Below are 20,195 nucleotides of genomic sequence, written 5' to 3' on the forward strand. Positions count from 1 at the left end.
AAGGCAAAAAAAGTCAAGGTCCCTGCACTGACTTAAAGTGCAAAACTGTTTTGTACTATGGCAATCACAGATTTCACGATAAAAGACAACATACAGCACATTTGGGTTTTTATTTCTTCTTGTTAGGACAGTTGGATTGAATGGCTTTGTGAACCTAGGTCATGTATTTCAAATAGAAACTCCAAATGTACAATTTCATAGATAAATGCACAGTGAACTATTAGTGCTTCAGTCGTGTTTTAAATGGATAAAACACATATTTCGAGGAGGTTGCTTTAGTTCTACCTCCTGTCTTGCTAATTGACATATCAGTTAGCAAGACAGGAGGTCTAATTAACACATCCTCCAAGCTTAAGGTGTTTTACACATTTACACGTCTTATTAATTTCGCTTAGAATGTCTTTTTACTTTATAGAAACATTTGTGAAGTATGTTTTTTAACTACTTATTAATTGGGTAATTGTTTTTTCCCATATTCTTAAGTAAGTGAGAGGTAGTTCAGGTGTTAGAGATTAGTGCATTATTAAGTATAAAAAATGGTTAGGTTAGCATCACAAGATGACACTGTAAAACAGCTTCGAGTCCATTTCGTTATCCCTGTGTGGCCAGATCTTTATGAACTGCAAAAAGTAGCGTACCCAAAGCCACAATGAAACCAAGGAAGTGAGGCATAAATGTTTACAATGATAAATCGGTACTTTCAATTTTGTTTTTGAAATTGTTGCTTAAGAAATTAAATTTCATTGAAATTATTAAATGAGGAGAGCAGAAAATCAATTTAAAAGGAGTCTTAATGGTTAATGAGAGCTCCACACCTAAAAATCCTACATATTTTCATTTGTTCGAATAACCTCCACAGGGTATAAATATAATAAGCTGTCTAGAATAGCTCCATGCAGTGTTGTTAGTATTACAATTTGCCCTTTTTTATTTTATTTGAGCAAAAACAATTATGATTGCACTTTACCATTTCTTCAGTTTAATCATATTTTTCTTACAATTGATCAAGAGTATGAATCATCATGGAGGCCACTGTATAAATTACGTCATCGTTTCGTATTCTACCATTCTAAAATGTACTGGCTTGTGTCACACACATTTAGACCTAAATGACAGTCAATAATAAATTAAATCAGGCAATATAGATTTGCAAAGGAATGTCTAACAAGGAAAATACTTGGTTTGTGTAGGCAGCAGGGTGGTACAGGCAGATAAAAATAAGAGCTAAAGCAGAGCTGTAACAGCCTATCGTTATCATTACCAATCCGGACCGCATGCTGAATTTCAAAGCACATGCCAACTACAGAAATACAAGTTATAGTAACAAATGGAGTGTTACAAACAGAAGACTGTTCTGCTCCTGTGCGAACTAGCAGTAAACCCATCCACTCGAAGGATCGTAATAAGGCAGAGCTCGAAGGCTCCTAATGAAACAGTCGCTGCCACATGGTTGGTAAGTTGTGACACACATCACTGTCTACATAAGAAACAGATCCAGGCTTGTGTTTTGAATCTGCCAGCACCTCATTTCCAAGTCCTGGTAGCTCGTAGCCCCGGCTGAAGGAAGGGACTGAAAAGGCCATGTATATCCTTTCACAATTCAAAACCCCCTTTTCAAATCTCTATAAATCTTTCTTGATTCTGAACAATAAAAATAATCTCTGTATATTTATTCCCAGATTAAATGGTTATACAGGGGCTGGTCTTCTTACATTAAATTAATCTACAATATTAGCAGCAATATTGCAGTGAACACATAAGTACATAAGATCAGGATTTAAAAGAGCAAATCTTACCTTTAGGGTTCTTCTTCCAACACTAGATGTCAGCATTGTCTTTCAAGTTTTTTTTCAAATTCTGAACTATCTGACTCCTTGTGGGCGGCTTCAAAGGATTAAAGGATTGCATTTTATTTTGTAAAAGCAAATGATCATAAAAACATTGCAACACTTAACAACAACAACAACAACAACAACAACAGGTCATCGACTGGGTCCTGACATTTCCCAGTGTGAGGATATTAATTGGGTGGAACTGACCATAATATGCATCCTTTGTGAACAGTTCTATACACCTGGCGCAGGTATCAGTGGGCTGCAAGGAAAAAGCATTCAAACACAAAAAACACATAATGAATCCATGAGGTGGCGTGTTCGAGCTGCAATGCAATGGCCCAACATGATATGAAGGAGAGGCTTCTCATGTTTGGCAGGCGATGGTATAAAACATCAGATATCAAAGACAACCAACTGGTCCGACTTCTAAGGAGGCACTGGATGTATTCCGCAGAATTCCCATAGTGAGATAGAAATGTTTTGATGTTTTCTAATGTCTCTAATTCATCTTTCATGATGAAAACCACGGTGTACGGAGACGGTTCAAATGAATTTTGAAAGGTCTGTTGTCCTTTTAGTGTTAAATTGATCATTTTTTAATGGTTAAACTGCCATGAAGCAAATGCATACAATACAAATATATATATTTAGCATAATAGATTGGGTCTCTGAAATATATAAACCCAAACATTTTAATACTGCATTATGATGTTCCACATCTAAAGGTAGTTTAACAATGTCTCTGGGAATGCTGTGGTGGATAGAAAGGGCTAAAATACAGGGATCGCAGGGAGCTTCCTCGGGCCCAGTAAGGTTCGGTCCTCTTCTTTGATGGGGGGTTCCTGATCACTCAGCCCTTGACGTCTGTCCGTAGAGTAAGCTATGATAAATTACAACAAAAAACTATGAAATATAAGGTATGGGTTTATTGCACAGCTTAGAGCAAGGAGAGTAAACCAGGCGATAGATTTTAAATGACAGGACTATGCCAATTTCATTGTTATCTCGACCCTTCACCAATAGCAAACCAAATGCATGCTCTGTGTTGACGCATGGTTGATGGTAACACAATCCATTTCACATAAATAAAAATGTTCATGTAGACCTCCAAAGGTTATTCCTTGTCATTCTTCCACTAGAGGGAGTTGCTTCTCTGCTGATAAAACCTCAGTTGAACTTGCACAATCCCTCCAGTCATTTCCCCTTAAAATCTCTCTTCCCATGTTGCTGTTACACATGCAACGAATCATCCCTCCCCATCCCAATTGCCTGCTTGCCATTTACACATCTGAACAGTGTTGTGTGGTATGGGAACATGCCAACTTCTATAAAGCTGTCAGTGGCTTGATGTGCAAAAGGCATTTTTGGATTGTTAATTGTATCATTGACATGAGCTTTTATTTTCCATCAAGCTTTGAAAGCAGACAATGTGTTCTCAAGCCTGCTAGCATTATAAATGTGCTTTTCTTGCTTGTTCCAGAGGTAACTCTTCATAACCCAGCTGAGACAGACCATATGCATGGTATAGCTAAAGCATACCTCTCAGCTGAACACTATTTTAAGGGTAAGTTGGGTTTCAGTTTGGGAAAGGGCAGAAGTTTACAGGAGGGAAGATATTTTATGCTACAAAGATAGTAGTCTTCTTTTTAATTGCACATTAACTAAAGTTCATGGCTGTCTTTTGAAGACCCCCGAACACCAGCTAGAACCCAGAGAGATGGACTGTAAAATATAGTCAGGAGGTGCGTCGGCTCACCGGTGCCACGGATGTAGAGCCGGGGCACGTCGGGGCAGGGCGTCAGTCAGGAGTGGCTTCGAGCTGCGAGGCTGCTGAGGCATAGCTCAGAGGCAGCGAGAGCCCCACCACGGGACCCACAATGCTTAGCCACGCTATGATGTAATTAAGGCTCCTGCAGAGTGGAAGAAGCGCACAGATACGGTGTGACCTTGATACTTACACATGTATATTATAATTGAAACTCATCAGTTTGTAAGGAAGGACTAGGACAGACCCCCGCCCTTAACACACGGTTGCAAGTACTTTTTTCTTAGCCATGTTCTTAATTATGAATCATTCCAGCTTTGAATAACTACTATGATTTCATGTGTGCAATTCTGTTCATGGATAAATACCAGGGTGCTTTACAAAGGATATTATATTATATTAGAGATATTATATTAGAAAGAGAAATTATAGAACAAAAAACAACAATACACTTAATAGAGGATCTACTTCTCAGAGATCAAGGAGATGGCTGTTAGGTTGTGAAGTAGAGCAGTAAGTGAGCTGCCCAGTTCAGAACTGACGTTTTGTAAAGCCTAAACGGATGTCAATGTAACGACCAGGATCCCACCTGTTCTCTCCTTTTGCTGCAGTCACTATCGGGCTCATAAACTCCTGTGTCCGGCAGGGATGAAGCACAAAGAAAGGTTGCCCAAGGAGGGGGTGCTCCTAAAGACAGGTAAGGGCACAGGTTAGAACTATAACAAAGCTGCACACTTTACACACAGCATCCGAGGAGGAGAAATACAATAAAATAAAATAAAAACTGATCCCACGCTACACAGACAAAAATAAAAAAATAATTCCTGGTAATAAACATTTTGACCTTCGTCGGCATCAGCACCTCCTCAACACACGCACTTGGAACAAAAGCAAAGAGTTCATAAGCAAAGTGACCTTGTTAGTCACAACAGATGTGGTATACACACTACTCATACAGAGACCGACACAGCTAGTTTGTAAGCCACTTATTCAGACACTTAAAACAGCTACTGCAAAGAGAGGGGGGGGGGAAATACATGTGAAAACCAAGGACATCCAGTTATAAACTCGAGATCAAAACAACAGTGCCACATGTACAATCTTACCAGACTACAATTGATATATATGAAAATCAAAAAAAGATATGCAACTAAAGGACATTTTCCCAACATTTCAGTGCACTGGTTTGCAATACGTAGTGTGTACTACACTGGCTCTTTCACTTGAATGAAACATACAATAAAAAAGACCCATGTATTTGTTTAGCCCCTGTTTTATCTCAATCATTTTCACAGGAGGGCAGTCAAGTACAATAATAGAAAGGAAATTTACTAAATTATTTGTCCACTCCTGTGCTCTGCTAGACAGAGATATTGGGTGCTGTATTACAACAAGAATATAAAACAGGCCCTGTAAAATAGAATCTATTGTTGTAACAATGGACTTTCCCAGGTAGGTAATTTGACTCTTTCGACGGAGAACCGCTTCATACCGGACAGATGTGCTTTCCTTGTTGCGGGTCATTAATGACTTGCGCTAAAGAAACCATCCGCACTGTTCAGTGATTAGAAATTTATGAAGGGAAGTGCACTAAAGGATAGACATTGATGAATGTCATGAACACATGGTGACAGCAGCTTCTAGTGGCGCCAAGTCATCACAGAATATTGCTCCTATCACCATCATGAGCTGCTAACAGAACTGAAGGCCAGCATGTTTAGATGGCTAGCAAGACCGACTTGTTTTAATACATTTTTAAATATCCTACATACCTTCGTTTGCCATGGTGCCCTAGTTTTGAGTTTCATCTTTTTAATTACCAATTGTCTAAATCAGCATTCCTTACATGTACACGTACATACATCACACATCAAAGTCAAGGTCACCTTTGCTGGACTGTAGTTTCTCTCAATGCAAAGTAGCCTTCCCAGCATTACCGCAACCCCACACAGCACCCTACCCCCGGGCAACCGACGCTACAGTAAAGGCAGAAGGTTGAAGGACAGCCTTTTACAAACACGACACATATCTACTTCTATCAAATTCAGAAGCTAGCCTCAAATAAATGCTCCCATCTGCCGTTCAAAATAATAACCAGAATCGCCTGCAAAAGAATCTCTCTTTCTCCAATTAACTCCAAGCCACAACAAAAATGTCAGCACCAATATGGAGCTTTGATCGCAAATGAATGTCACATGGCTTGCCTAAAGTTCAGTAATGTAGCGAATTCCCCCCACTGTCTCTAACCTGCAGGTCAGAAAGCAACACAAACCGAAGGAATAACTGTTATAATAATACCACCTAAATCCAACACAGTTTTTAGCAACACATCACTCAATATGATTACCTCCAGATCTGTTGCTTCCCACTCTGTATTTTAATGCTGGACCAACGCTCAAATAATCAAATTAAAGCCCATGGACGTCCACTGCTGGTGTGGCTTTTACAGCAACCTGGGTGTCACAATATATTATCTTCAACGCCGTGTTCAGAACACACCGTTTTGTTTTTACATTATCATTCATGTGTATTTACTTTGGTAACAAGATCACTACACTGAACTAAACCGTGTTTACAAGCATGACATTCAATACATTTATAAGATGGCTGCTCAATGATGCATGTTTTAAGGAGCATTTAAAATAGTTTAAATAGTTTCTGTTTAGTTTCTGTTTAGTGTGAATTGATATAAATGTGGCATTTCTGCTAACCCCCTATGGTTTTGTGTATATCATCAAAACTATTTACCATACCATTAAACAGCAATTCTACCATAAACTATTATGTTGTTCTCTCTCACAAACAGCTTGGGAAACGGATAGCTAAAAATTGCAAGACAGAGCCACCTGGAAGATTGCGTGTTATTATTTTTGTATGTTTTTAAAGTTAAAGTTGAACTCCCTGGGGAAAATGTATTTATAGATTAGGAAATAATTGTCTGTGTATCACCTAGGGTCATCAGTCATCACCTAGGGATTGTCTCTCAAAGTGTCAGTACAAATTCCACAACAAAAAAATGGTTAATAATTATCAGAATGGTTTAGGATCCTATTGTACAGTTAGTAATTTGCTGCCTAAAGTGTTCTGGCTGCCTGCCTCTATGATGTGGGTTCAAGATGTTCTCGCATGGCTTTGACCAAAATTACATTCATCTGAGACATTTCAGATGCCAGTATGAACTAAATTGAGATGACTTCATCTGAGGTTCTTGGGGAAGGAGAATAAACCACTAAATTACCCTGCATAGCCACATTGTTTAAAAAATGGATTTGAATGACTTATATAAGGAATACCTCATGTTGCATGTTCATCTTTTGTGACCGCCTGAGAAGATCCACCGTTTCTTTAGCAGTTTTCTTATCCTCATTACTTTCTCCTTTGTTTAAATTGTATTTACGGTACATGGTTGAAAGTGGTTTACCTTAATAATAGCTATCAATACATGCGTACAATGGACAGATGGGCAGGTGTGTCCAGTCCTAGATCCGTCTTGCTTGTATGTAAGCACCATGATCACAAATAAAATGGGTTAATATATCCAACCTGAAAATGTTTTATTTTGTTTGTTTTAGATGCAAAAGACTTTGGCTTCTTAAAAAAAAAAAAAAAAAAAAACAGAAATGTATTTCTACCACAATTGCTACGTATTATTTTCCGCAACTATTTTCTAAAGAATGTCAGGTGTAGCAGGAACCAGATATATGTACCTTCTGGATGTAGTCTCCTTTCACGTCTTAGTACTGAGTGTATACAATTTCGCTGAGGCTGTTGACGACTCACTGTAGGACAGGCCTTTATCATTGCATACTAACACTGCATTGTATCCCTAGGTCTTGAATTTAAATTTCAGCTTCAACGTTGAAATTACAGCCTGGAGCTCAACAGACATAGGTAGTAAAATCAGAATCTATTAGGGAGCATTTACAGTGCATTGGGGTTCTGAAGCGATGCGGGCCCTACTGTGCTCAGGCAGATAGCATTCAAATCTACAGATTATGGCATTATCAGTCTGTGCTGTTTGTAGAAGACGGAGGCAAACGGGAGTAGGCTGCCAATGGCCCAGTGAGTCAGTCGCTCCTGGGAGCTCCTCCAGCTTGTGCTGTTTGATTAATTTATAACAACATCTTCATTTCACAGGCACGCTGGCTGGGTGAGTCACGGCTACGTGCGTCAAACCCACTCCACTTCACATCTCTAAACCCTTTCTGGAGAGACAGATTCATTCACAAAATGAAGCGTCCCTCCATCACTCATTAGCAGAGTGCTGTGTGGGCCCAATTCACCTGGAGGTCCCAAAGGTCTCCTCCAGATGCAGAGAGACTCAAGTGTATCTATAGGCCCCCAACTGTGTGGCTTCGGAGCAATTACTGTTGTCTTAAAAGGCCCCCCACACTGTAAGACTGCAAGGAATCAAGTGTTGTTTTATTTTTGTGCCTGAAACACAACTTCAAACATTTATGATGAAGTCTCTCACTCCAAAAGACAAGGAATGTCAGAGGTGCTTTAAGATTCTTCTAATTATGAGAAACCCACTTATATACATATAATATATATGGCAATACGCGATATTGAGAATTAAGAAAATGTTTAATTACTTTTGAATTAAAAGTGGAAAAAAACAAGAGCACAAAAAAAGACAGATGTGCAGTCAGAAGTCAGGGATATGCTTACACATGAAAAATGACAATTCTACCTCAATCCAAATAAATACACTGTATCTATTGAACGTGAACAAAATGTATTTAAGGTATAATTTCTTTGCGTTTATAAAAATGATTGTGGAAATATAATTTTTGACGTGTTGTGTTAAAAAGACAGACCGCTTCTTTTGAACCATGCATTGCATTTTTTCAGCCTTTTCTATTAAACACCTCAGTGCTCTCATTAATAATCACCTTTGATCTCCTATCACAATAGGAACAGTCAATTGAAATGCTAATGCTTTGCAGGAATACATATCTGCATTCACGTCAGTACAGGGATCAATAGGGGATTGATCTTTGTTGTGTCATTTCAGTATCAGGATTAACCCCTGCTGAAGTATTCTAGGTATTATTAACAAGGGTTTCACAGGCAGTTGTAAACTCCAGTACGTTTAATTTACCTATTTAATTTTAAATGTATTTGCTTGTTTTAAAAATAAAATAATGTAACAGAACACTCACTTGAAGTTTGTTCACAAGTTAATACATAGTTTAATGGAACACAAAATCAAGACAGACATGACACTACAAAGAAACTAGTACTTCTGAGCGGCGCTTTCATTAGAAGAGTATAGCATCACCTCATTTCCCAGAAGGGTCCAAACACCAGTATTACACATACATTGTTCTCAAACCATGCACCAGACAAAAACATCCGACTTATACCAAACAAAACAGTCATGCACAAAAACTGGAATTAGACGGGGGTTCTCTCGTTTGATTTCTTTTTTTTTCTGTTAAGATGTTCTCGGATGTAAATGCTTACTAATTTCCTTGGCATTTTAGCATAAATGGCTCTGCAACTGTGCCAGGTGTTGCAAATTGATGTCATAATGAGCCATAAGGAAATGCCCACTGAGACCCGTTGCTGTGTCTCAGGAATTTCATTGAACAGCTGTATGTTGCAACTGATTTACAGCACATAAAATGTGAGCCTTTATTATTATTATTATTATTAGTAGTAGTAGTAGTAGTAGTAGTAGTAGTAGTAGTAGTAGTAGTAGTAGAAGTAGTAGTAGTAGTAGATCAGGTACGGATGAGACATTATAAATTATGAAGATCTTTATTTAAATTTTATTTGCAAATTAGGAGGCAGGATGGATCATCTGGATCATCTCTATTTTAAATTGTAAAATGTTCATAACTGGGACAATTCTTTTTTTTTTTTAAATCCAATATAAATAACGTCACATTGACTGCCTGCGTCTCTCACTCTGGAAGAAAATATACAGACGGGTCTCATTCCCATACCTGTATTTTTTATTCCACTGTATGGATTTACTAACCCCAACAACCCAGTATAGGGGAAAACGTCTGCTCTAAATTGATTGGCTTATTGAAATGTAAAACGTATCAACATTGCCTGCCCCGATGCCTTAAAGAAAGGGTGGGACTGCGGTTAAGGGTCTGTTCCGCCATTGAACGCTATGTAAATAAAAAACCTGAAACGATGCAGGCGTGCCACGTATTTCCACACGCATAACTAAAATGTCTACATTAATTGGCGAGAAATACCGCAATCTAGCAGCCATAACACCCTGCAGCTGAACACTGGCACTCCACTAAAGGTAAGCAGGTCTGGGCCTGGCCAGTACTTGGATGGGAGACCTCCTTGGATAACTAAGGTTGCTGCTGGTGTTGGTGAGACCAGTAGGGGGCACTCACCCTGTGGTCTGTGAGGATCCCAATGCCCCAGTACAATCCCAGGGCATTTCTTATTGAAAAGAGTAGGAGTATTACCCCGGTGTCCTGGGCAAATTTCCAACTATGGACCTAATCTTAAAAATGTTCCCTAAAAAATATAAATTGGTTTATCTGCACACCTCCCCACTGAGTAGCTGATGTGTGGTGAGCCTACTGGTGCATTTTGGCTGCTGTCACATCATCCAGGTGGGTGCCATACATTGGTAATTTATTTCACTTTCAAAATACACGCAGGAAAAGGAATTTAAGTGGGGAGGTGTTTCTACTGATTTACACCAAAGACGCCATATTGGTGAAACTGTTTAAATTGATTTGCAGTTTGTACGTCAAATTGTAGTACTACTGCCTGTCCAAGGGAAAATGGGAGCGACCAAAATTTCCATTGCTGTCCAGTGGAACAAAATGGCTGCTTGAATACCCAAAACACAGACATTGAAAGGAGCAGTTCTAGCCCATGGAAGTGTCTTAAATACGTTTATTTAGTAAGTACTATGTAGTATTTAATAACTGTAATGATAGTATTTTGAATTTAATAAAAACAAATTCTCACTGTGATGCAACATTATATTTTTTGCCGTTTTACAGGAGTATATGATTAAAACTGATGTAAAAAATGTGCTGTAGTATTTCTGTCAATACTACATTCTCTACATTTTAAAACCTTTTTATTTTTTATTTTTTGTCTGATGAAGGAAGATGACCTTATTAAACACTTCTGTCTGCCATTGAGGAGTTACACTCTACTTTTGGGTGGTTTACTGGGACCAGTTACTTTGGGCCTACACGTCCAGAAAGCGGTGGTTCATGTTCATCATCAGCAACATAACTGCCGATCCTGAGATGAGACAATTTTGTCCTTTCTGTAGATTACGGGTGGCCAAGCTACAGGCTGCTTTCACCAGCCTACTGTAATTGCACAGCCTGCCTGTCTACCGCAAGCCAATGGCAAAACAAACCCACTGCCAGCCATCATTTAAACAGGGCTGGTGTTGCAGAATGTGGATGTTGTTTTTAACCCATGCTATGGAGGCCAGGACTGATACCCCTTTGCAGTGAAGTTTCCTTCTCAGACAGTGAGTTATTTAGAGCTCTGTCCCTGACTCACTGTGCGTAACCCTAAGAAAGTGAGTTTACCTCCTAATGCCAGATGTAATATTAATATCTGTAGTATATAACAGCAGCAGTTGATGATACCCCCCTTTAGACACTACAAGATGCTTTAGAAAGATGTGCGAGTCAGCAAGAGTTACCTGCTGAGTGATGGTGTCCCAGGGACCCTGTAATAAACGTGCCCTGTAGTGATCGCCAACACTGGCCCACATTTCCTCCAGGGTCAGAGGTCGTCCATCTAACAAGTTCAAGGAAGATTTAGTCACAAAATGCTACAATCACTATTATTACATATACCACAATCATCACTGCTACTTCTACAATCACCCCAATACCAATACAAGAATTACTTTTAATGCCATATAATTAATGCTAATTGGAAGAGACTTGGGTTATTCAGAAATGGCATCATAACTTCATTAAACTTCACTAAATGGTTCAAGTCTGCTATTGGTATTTGTTATGAAGTGCTAACAATGGTTTAGGGCCCTCTTCCATGGAATTTCTCAATCACAGTGCCAACGGGAAACTTCACACCATCTAAAATAAACTATAAAAAAAACTTTCATAAAACAAGGAGACCATTCCTACTTTTAGATGTATCCCTAATTAAAACTGACCTTTGCCAAATTTTCAGATATTGCATTTTTTGTTTCATTGTGAACTACTCTTAACATTTCCAAATCTTCACTTAATACAAGGATAATAACCCACTTCATAAATGATATTCAGAATCTTAATTTTGAAGTTTAAAAGTGCATTGCTCGCAAAATATTGATATACAGTACTGCGCAAAAGTTTTAGGCAGGTGTGAAAAAATGCTGTAAAGTAAGAACGCTTTGAAAAATAGACATGTTAATAGATTATATTTAATCAATTAACTAAATGCAAAGTGAGTGAACAGAAGAAAAATGTACATCAAATCCATATTTGGTGTGACAACCCTTTGCCTTCAAAACCGCATTCATTCTTCTAGGTACACTTGCACAAAGTCAGGGATTTTGTAGGCATATAGTCAGGTGTATGATTAAACAATTATACCAAACAGGTGCTAATGATCATCAATTCAATATGTAAGTTGAAACACAATCATTATCTGAAACAGAAACAGCTGTGCAGGAGGAATAAAACTGGGTGAGGAACAGCCAAACTCAGCTAACAAGGTGAGGTTACTGAAGACAGTTTACTGTCAAAAGTCATACACCATGGCAAGATTGAGCACAGCAACAAGACACAAGGTAGTTATACTGCATCAGCAAGGTCTCTCCCAGGCAGACATTTCAAGGCAGACAGGGGTTTCCAGATGTGCTGCCCAAGCTCTTTTGAAGAAGCACAAAGAAACGGGCAAAGTTGAGGATCGTAGACGCAGTAGATGAAATACACATCATGCTTACTTCGCTTCGCAATCAGAAGATGTCCAGCAGTGCCATCAGCTCAGAATTGGCAGAAAACAGTGGGACCCTGGTACACCCATCTACTGTCCGGAGAAGTCTTGTCAGAAGTGGCCTTCATGGAAGACTTGCGGCCAAAAAGCCATACCTCCGACATGGCAACAAGGTCAAGCGACTCAATTATGCATGAAAACACAGGAACTGGGGTTCAGAAAAATGGCAGCAGGTGCTCTGGACTGATGAGTCAAAATTTGAAATATTTGGCTGTAGCAGAAGGTAGTTTGGTCGCCGAAGGGCTGGAGAGCGGTACACGAATGAGTGTCTGCAGGCAAAACAGTGAAGCATGGTGGAGGATCCTTGCAAGTTTGGGTCTGCATTTCTGCAAATGGAGTTAGGGATTTAGTCAGAATGAATGGTCTCCTCAATGCTGAGAAGTACAGGCAGATACTTATCCATCATTGAATACCATCAGGGAGATTGACCCCAAATTTATTCTGCAGCTTGACAACGACCCCAAACATACAGCGAAAGTCATTAAGAACTATCTTCAGTGTAAAGAAGATCAAGGAGTCCTGGAAGTGATGGTATGGCCCCCACAGAGCCCTGATCTTAACATCATCGAGTCTCTCTGGGATTACATGGAGAGAGAGAAGCAACTGACGCTGCCAAAATCCACAGAAGAACTGTGGTTAGTTCTCCAAGGTGTTTGGGCCAACCTACCTGCCGAGTTCCTTCAAAAACTGTGTGCAAGTGTACCTAGAAGAATTTATGCTGTTTTGAATGCAAAGGGAGCTCACAACAAATATGGATTTTATGTAGATTTTTCTTGTGTTCACTCACTTTGCATTTAGTTAATTGATAATCTATTAACATGTCTATTTTTTAAAGCATTCTTACTTTTTTCACAACTTTTGCACAGTACTGTATATACGCACACACATAGCCGCACACACTGCCAATAGAAAGTCTATATCCCCTTGAACAAATTTTGTTGTCAGTGCCTCAGAGTGTCATGCATTTAAATGAGGATCTACACACCATACTCCACACTGTTAAGGGGAAAAAAGGTTTTATTGTGGAAAAAAATATATACCGAAATATCATGCTTGGATAAGTCTCCACCTCCCCTTGGTAGAAGCATCTTTGGCAGCAATTACAACTGTGAATGTGTTGGGATAGGTCACCTAGATTTGGCAATATTTGACCATTCTTCTTTAAAAAACTGTTCAAGCTCTGTCAAAGTTCCTTGGGCTGTGTTGATTGAAAGCAATCTTCAAATCACGCCAAAATTTTGATTGGATTTAGTTCCAGGCTCTGACTGTGCCACTAAAGGACATTTACTTTTTTGTTCCTTAGTCACTCCAGTGTAGTTTTGGCTGTGTGCTTCGGGTCGTTGTCATGATGAAAGATGAACTTCAGTCCCATTTTTTGTTTTCTTGCAGGTTTTCCTCAAGAACTTTTCTGTACTTTCCTCCGTTTATATTCCTTTCTATCTTGAGAAGTTCCCCAGTTCCTGCCGACTAGAAACATGCCCATAACATGATGCTGCACCACCATGCTTCACAGTAGCGATGGTGTTCTTTGGGTGATGCGCTGCATTGGGTTTGTGCCAAACATTGTCAGATCACAAAACGTTTTGCCACATGGCTGCATGATCTTTCAAGTGTTTTTTTGCATACTTAAAATGTAATTCAACATGGGCTTTCTTGAGTACCATAGAAGCAGGTTTGTGGAGTGCTTGGGACATGGTTGTCACAGGGACATGTTGACCAGTCCTGGCCATAAAAGCCTGTAGCTTTTGCAAAGTCATAGCCTCTCTGATCAGCCTCTTTCTTGCTCGGTCATCCAGTTTGGAGGGACGGCCTGATCTAGGCAGGGTCTTAGTGGTGCCACACATCTTCCACCTCTTAATAATTGTCTTGACCATGCTCCCCTGATCTGTGCCTTTCAACAACTTTGTCCCGGAGTTCAACACAGTTAACTTGGCGTTTGATTCTGAAGGCGACTGCTTAAACCTGAGTTAAATGAGGAGTGCTATTACAAGGGAGGTGGACACTTTTCCAAGCAAGCCATTTCACTTTTTATTTTAATACATTTTCTATAGATTTCTAGAATATTATTTTCACTTTTCACGTTTTGGGGGTAGGATGTGTAGATAAATGGGAAAAATGTATATATATTTGAATGGATTTTAATTCCAGGCCATAAGGCAACAAAAGGGTGAACATTTTGAAAGGGGTTGTAGACTTTCTATAGGGACTGTGTGTTTGAACAGATGTGATGAGTAACATCAGGAAACCAGTAACAAAATCAATCCAGCGCACCTGAAGAGGACGCTCTGAAATACAGCACTGGCGTCTGATAGCTGCTGGAATAAACAACATGGTACTCGTAGCGAATCAGTTCCGGCCCATTTGCAGTTGTGTTTCCAATATCATCATCATCCACTTCCTCTTCATCCACGGCCTGAGGGGGAAACGAGGGAAAAAAGAGGCGGACCGTATAAACTCAGGTAATAGTGACAATTCTGATGGAGACTGGGACACCCCTTAGTTAGACCATGTGCCAACCTACCCAACCACCTACCCCTCAAAATCACACAAACACACCCCTCCAGCTATTTCAGATTTATTTTATTTTCCAGAGAAAGCAATACAGTAGTATTAATTGTAGAAGGGGAAATTAAAAAAACAGTACATCTACAACTCACTACACAGTGTAAAGAATTGTCCATCTTGTTCCAGAACGAAGCTTACTTGTAAGACAGGGAAAAGCCTTGTGATCTGCACTAGGAATTCGTTCAGTATATTGTAACCTAAAGGCATTCTTTTTAATGTGCTCTGACTTTAGCTGTCTACAGTAAGGAATGCATCTGGGTTAATGTGGTTTACAAAGATGTAACCTTTGCTGCCAGCTTTGTAAACCATCCTTGAAACAAAACTACCTATCTGATTAACAGCTTACACACGCTTGTCTGTTTCACAGGATCTCAACTGTGACCAAATGAAGGCTCCCATAATCAGCGCCAGCTTAATCTGTGAAGCCTTGATAAGCCGAGAGTGAAATTATACAGTACTGCTTAAGCATTTACTCTTGTTAACATAAATCATGCTTTTACTTTTCTTCTCCATATTCTTTTGGCATAAACAAGAAAGCAAAGACCCCCCACAATCCTTTATAAGAACTGGATTTATGAAACTTCAAAGAGGAGGAGAGAAAAAAAAATCTATTAAATATAACTGAATAGACACATGTTTGTTTGGTTTTCTGTGGTTTGGCTACATGCTCAGATAGGACACCTTCTGTAACTTTAAGGTGAATGTTGCAGATGGACGTCAATTTTCATCATTTGAATTTGGGACTGAACTTTATGTCACAAGTTACTGACAGGTTACAGTCTAAAAGGCAGGTGATGTCCTCTAACACACTCATTATCCTTCAACGATCCCTGTCATATACACATGATGTGGAATTAAAACTTTAGCAAAAAAATAATAGTTTGCTTTGTTCCTACAATTCAACCAATAAGTACATAAACAAACACATTTAAGAGGTTGGCTTTATTACAGCACATTACGAAGTGTCCAAAATGCATAAACAAAGAGGCCAGTTTATAATGTGGGACCTTCTGCAGCTTATAATTCCTGACTCTTCAGCTGCTGTTTGAATAATTGGCTGTCAAAACGTTGTTTGTAGGGGTTATATCTTAGCAGAATTAAAACACCAGAAAGACTGATAAACAGGAAAAGTGTAATTGGTTGAAGTTCCGAGACTTTCCTTCAGTGGAATATGGTGACAGTCTTTGTTTGCTTGGTAACTATCCATGGCCGAAACAAAGCCATGACTTCATGTACTACCTTCTTTTTGTACTGCCTCATAACTGTTAAACCCCACAGCAAGATGTTCAACAATAATTAAAGATATCCCCCCCTCACTCCCTGCCTCACCTTTCATCACTAGGAGACATTTCCCTTCCCTGTCTCTTGGATTAGAGTCACTCATCCAAACTCCTGTTAGCTACGTGCAGGGCCTGCTTATTCATCTTAGGAGAGTGATAAGATCTTTTTATACTTTGCATGTGCAGTCTTGAGAAACAAACTACTACTATTTCACATCCGATTTCTGACAAGAAAGAGCCCACAACATTGAGAAAACAATGACGCACTGGGTGCTGGCATCTTCATAGAGCATTGCCATTCATTGGAGTTCACTGCGCATACTTCGTTTCACAAATTACTGTCCAAGTACAAAGGGCTATTGTTGTTAAGTCCACAGTCACGTAATTCTGTCACGAAACAGCTCCATATGTGTCTTTGATGAGGGAAAGGTATGAGCAATTCAGACGAGCAAGACCGAGGCCCAAAAGGCATCCCCTCGTTTGCTCATGTTCTTCTACCGTTTCACCATGATGTTTGTCCACCTTTTCAAGCAATCTGGCACTGTGTTTTCAAAAGCTCAGCCCTCCACAGAGCACAGGGTACAAATCAAAGTATACTCAATAAGGCAGAACTTGATGAAGGCTTGATATCTTGAGGATGAGTTCTTAAAACCTGTGGGTTTTTAAGAATTTGGTACAAATTGGTCCTTGCTTACATTTGGGTCATTTAAATCAAGTGTTAAGATATTATTCTAGTGTTAGAAATTACATTCAGCTTCATAAAAGTTAATAACTCAGGTTGTGGATGGCCACTACCCGTTAGCTATGCCATAATTTCTATGTGTGATGTGATCCAGCCAAAATTGGAAGAACAGGCTTTACAGAATGTGCTTTTTTCACTAAATCATCAGAGGAACACAGGGTACTGTTGAAACGCACAACCTGTGTTGCACTGTGAACATACAGCCACGTTGCACCTAAAAGCAGATGTACGCTAGGCAGCTAATAATTAATCTTATAGCATTTTAGCACCCAACGCATTAGTAATCATGCTGTAAAATATAATCCACAATGATATAATTTAAGCATTTTGACATTCGCACTAGAAGACTCCAGCATGGAATTGAAATGGTTAAAACAAAAATGTAACTTGAGATCAATTGTATCCTGCTCTGGAAAAGAAAGAAAAAACTTAAAAAGTGTCTTACATCTGGCTCTTATGTCTGAACTCATACATCACTTGGGGGCCCCCTAAAAAATAAATTACCTGTGAGCACACGGAAACAATTAACCCAGAAAATACCACATAACCTAAACCAGCTTTCCACAGACCAGGAATGATAGGGCTGGGAGAAAAGGTTTTGAAGAGTAGTCGATCGGTGCTGCACAAAATAATAATTATATTAATAATAAAAATAATAATTACAGCACAATCCTGTTTGTAATTCTGGGGAGCTCGGGAATGCTTGTCAGGTGGGTTATGCAGAGGGCAAATTGCAGGTGGAGACAGGTAGGTGGTGAAAAGCCTGCAGCTATACCACCAGCTTGGCTCCTTCAAACAACAGCGCAAGCCAAACAGGGCTGGCCCAGGCTGGTACAGTATATGGCGGGCGGGACTCCAGGGCACGTGAAAACCAGCAGCCCTGCAATGAGTTTTTTTATTATTATTTTTATTTATTTATTTATTACATTTCATTGCATTTGTCTTTGTGTGTTTACGCCACATCTAACGTCCAAAGCAGGGAGAACTGGTGAAGTCAGGCCTGTGTCTTTAACTTCTCTATCTGCCAACCAGCCGTCTTCGAGATCAAAGGGCAGCCAACCAAACCATCGCAGACAGACTGGTCTAAATGTGAAACGGCAGGAAAAGTCAATGGCTTGCCCTCCCCCTGCTCATTTCGCAGTGCTTATTCTCAGTCGCAGACAGACATTTCTAAACACTCACTAATCCAGACTTGGAGAGGTTCAAAGGGAGACTCGCCACGGAAGCCTCTCAGCAGCCCCTGGAGGGAGAGTGACTACTGTTGGGGAGAGAAACACGCACCTCTCATGTCAGTAGACACGCTCGTCCGTGTACACAACAGAACAAAGTAACTATATGGAGAACTTGCATGATCTGCTTTAACAATAAAGGGGACCTACAGGAAAGTAAACAATAATCTTGTAATCTTCTCATCAGAAAGTAAGGACTTCAGCTGACAAGCTGCCTTTCAAGCCCAGTTTGGCTCATAAGAACATCTAGATTACAAACAAGATTAAGCCACTCAAGACTTCCTCGCTCATTTAGTTTATAATATGGCACAGTAGTTTGGTGCATACACCGACAGGGAGAGCTGTTACATACAATGATATCTCTTCTTCAAACGCTGTCAAAGGGTCCATGGGGCCCTCATGGCAGCTCAGGTTGAGTTTTGAGTTTGGCTCGAGAAAATCAGAGCTCTTACACTGGAGCTTACACACCAAGTAAGCACTAGAGTGATGGCAACAATGAAAGATCTCCCCCAAAGTCTGATGCTATAACTCTGTGAGGAAGTCTTTGTTTTGACTGGACAACCTTGACGCTTTTTTTCTCTACGCAGGTGTGCTACTCAGGAGCTGCAGGCTTGTTGTCGCAAACGCAGTTCCTTCTGAGGCCTGACAATCACATGTGAGGTGGCACCCCCCTGGGAACCTCATTTTCCACAAGCGCCTAATCCCCACACTGAAATCAGCTGACCTCAGCACCCTACCAGAGAGCCAGGTCTTCCCCTGTGGTGCCAGAGGCTCAGCTGGAGAGGCTGGCAAAAGCAAAAGGACAGAACAACACTTCCTGACACACAAATAGCCCTCCTAGGACTAATTCACACCTGCCAGACCCTGCAAATGAAAGGCATATAAAATTACTGCTTTCCTAAAGATAGGTTAGTACGTCAAAAGGTATTGTTTTTATCACTGATAAGCCAATCTGTGCATTATTGTAAGGAGAGGTGGATTTAGATGGGGGTTAACACTGGCTGTATGTACAATACTTTTTATAGTTTTTGTATCATTTACAGAAGTACAAAATACAGAACAAAAGTCCTCTTGTCAAAAGTAATTGAAAACTACATGGTTCACTTTGCTTCACGGGGGTGATCGTGCAGTAAAGTCAATTTTCTCTTGAACAAGACCCAAGTTCTATTTGGGACATTTAACCTGTAATGTTAAAATTATAATTAAAAAGGGGGGGGGGGGGGGAGAGTGAAAATAACTCAACCAGAAATGACGCAGCTACGTAAATTTAGCTTTAGCAGAGTGAAAGAAAGCAATTCTGTTAAATTAAAAAAAAAAAAAAAAAAAACAATACAGGATGCAGTGCTTCACACAGAAAGCTTAACAGATCTTAATGCTTTTGGAGAGCACCTATAGATTCTGGACCTTGATCAAATATTGACAAAGTCAGGAAAAACAACAGACCGTCCTACCGCCCAAACTCTGTGGGAAATAAAACCAGAATAAATGCAATCTTGAAAATTAGAATGCTGTACACTATAGATTTAATTTCTGAAAGGACCCCCCAAAAATAAATACACATTTGTTTTTCTATAATCCGTGACGTAAAGGATAACATGATTAATAAGCACTCAAAGCAGAGCATTTGCAATGCAAATCGGAAAAATTAATTTCCCTGCCTTGAGTGCATGGCTTGTATTTTTGCCTAAAAATGTCTAAAATGTCTGGTTGTTCCCAGTCTCCCAAGACTGAGGTTTAACGCATTGCGTTCTGCTAGTATTACCTTACATTTAAAGTAGTTTGTTGTGTAAGAAAAAATGCTGGAATGAACAGGAATAC

The 20,195-nt window shown here is 39.7% G+C and overlaps 1 protein-coding gene across 6 annotated transcripts in view; it reads right to left on the bottom strand.

The window, feature by feature from the left end:
* Positions 1-1,885: 1,885 nt before the first annotated feature.
* atg10 (ATG10 autophagy related 10 homolog (S. cerevisiae)) overlaps positions 1,886-20,195 on the bottom strand; it is a 35,892-nt gene continuing 17,582 nt past the window's right edge. For all 6 annotated transcript variants that reach the window (XM_066711900.1, XM_066711897.1, XM_066711896.1 and 3 more), the window contains exons 4-8: positions 14,833-14,974; positions 11,258-11,355; positions 4,190-4,287; positions 3,592-3,745; positions 1,886-2,715 (exon numbers count right to left, since the gene is read on the bottom strand). In XM_066711900.1, coding sequence (XP_066567997.1) covers positions 3,634-3,745; positions 4,190-4,287; positions 11,258-11,355; positions 14,833-14,974 — 450 coding nt within the window. In that variant the 3' untranslated portion in view covers positions 1,886-2,715; positions 3,592-3,633. The remainder of the gene's footprint in view (positions 2,716-3,591; positions 3,746-4,189; positions 4,288-11,257; positions 11,356-14,832; positions 14,975-20,195) is intronic.

This window comes from Amia ocellicauda, chromosome 8 (genome assembly GCF_036373705.1).
Source record: "Amia ocellicauda isolate fAmiCal2 chromosome 8, fAmiCal2.hap1, whole genome shotgun sequence".
NCBI lineage: Eukaryota > Metazoa > Chordata > Actinopteri > Amiiformes > Amiidae > Amia > Amia ocellicauda.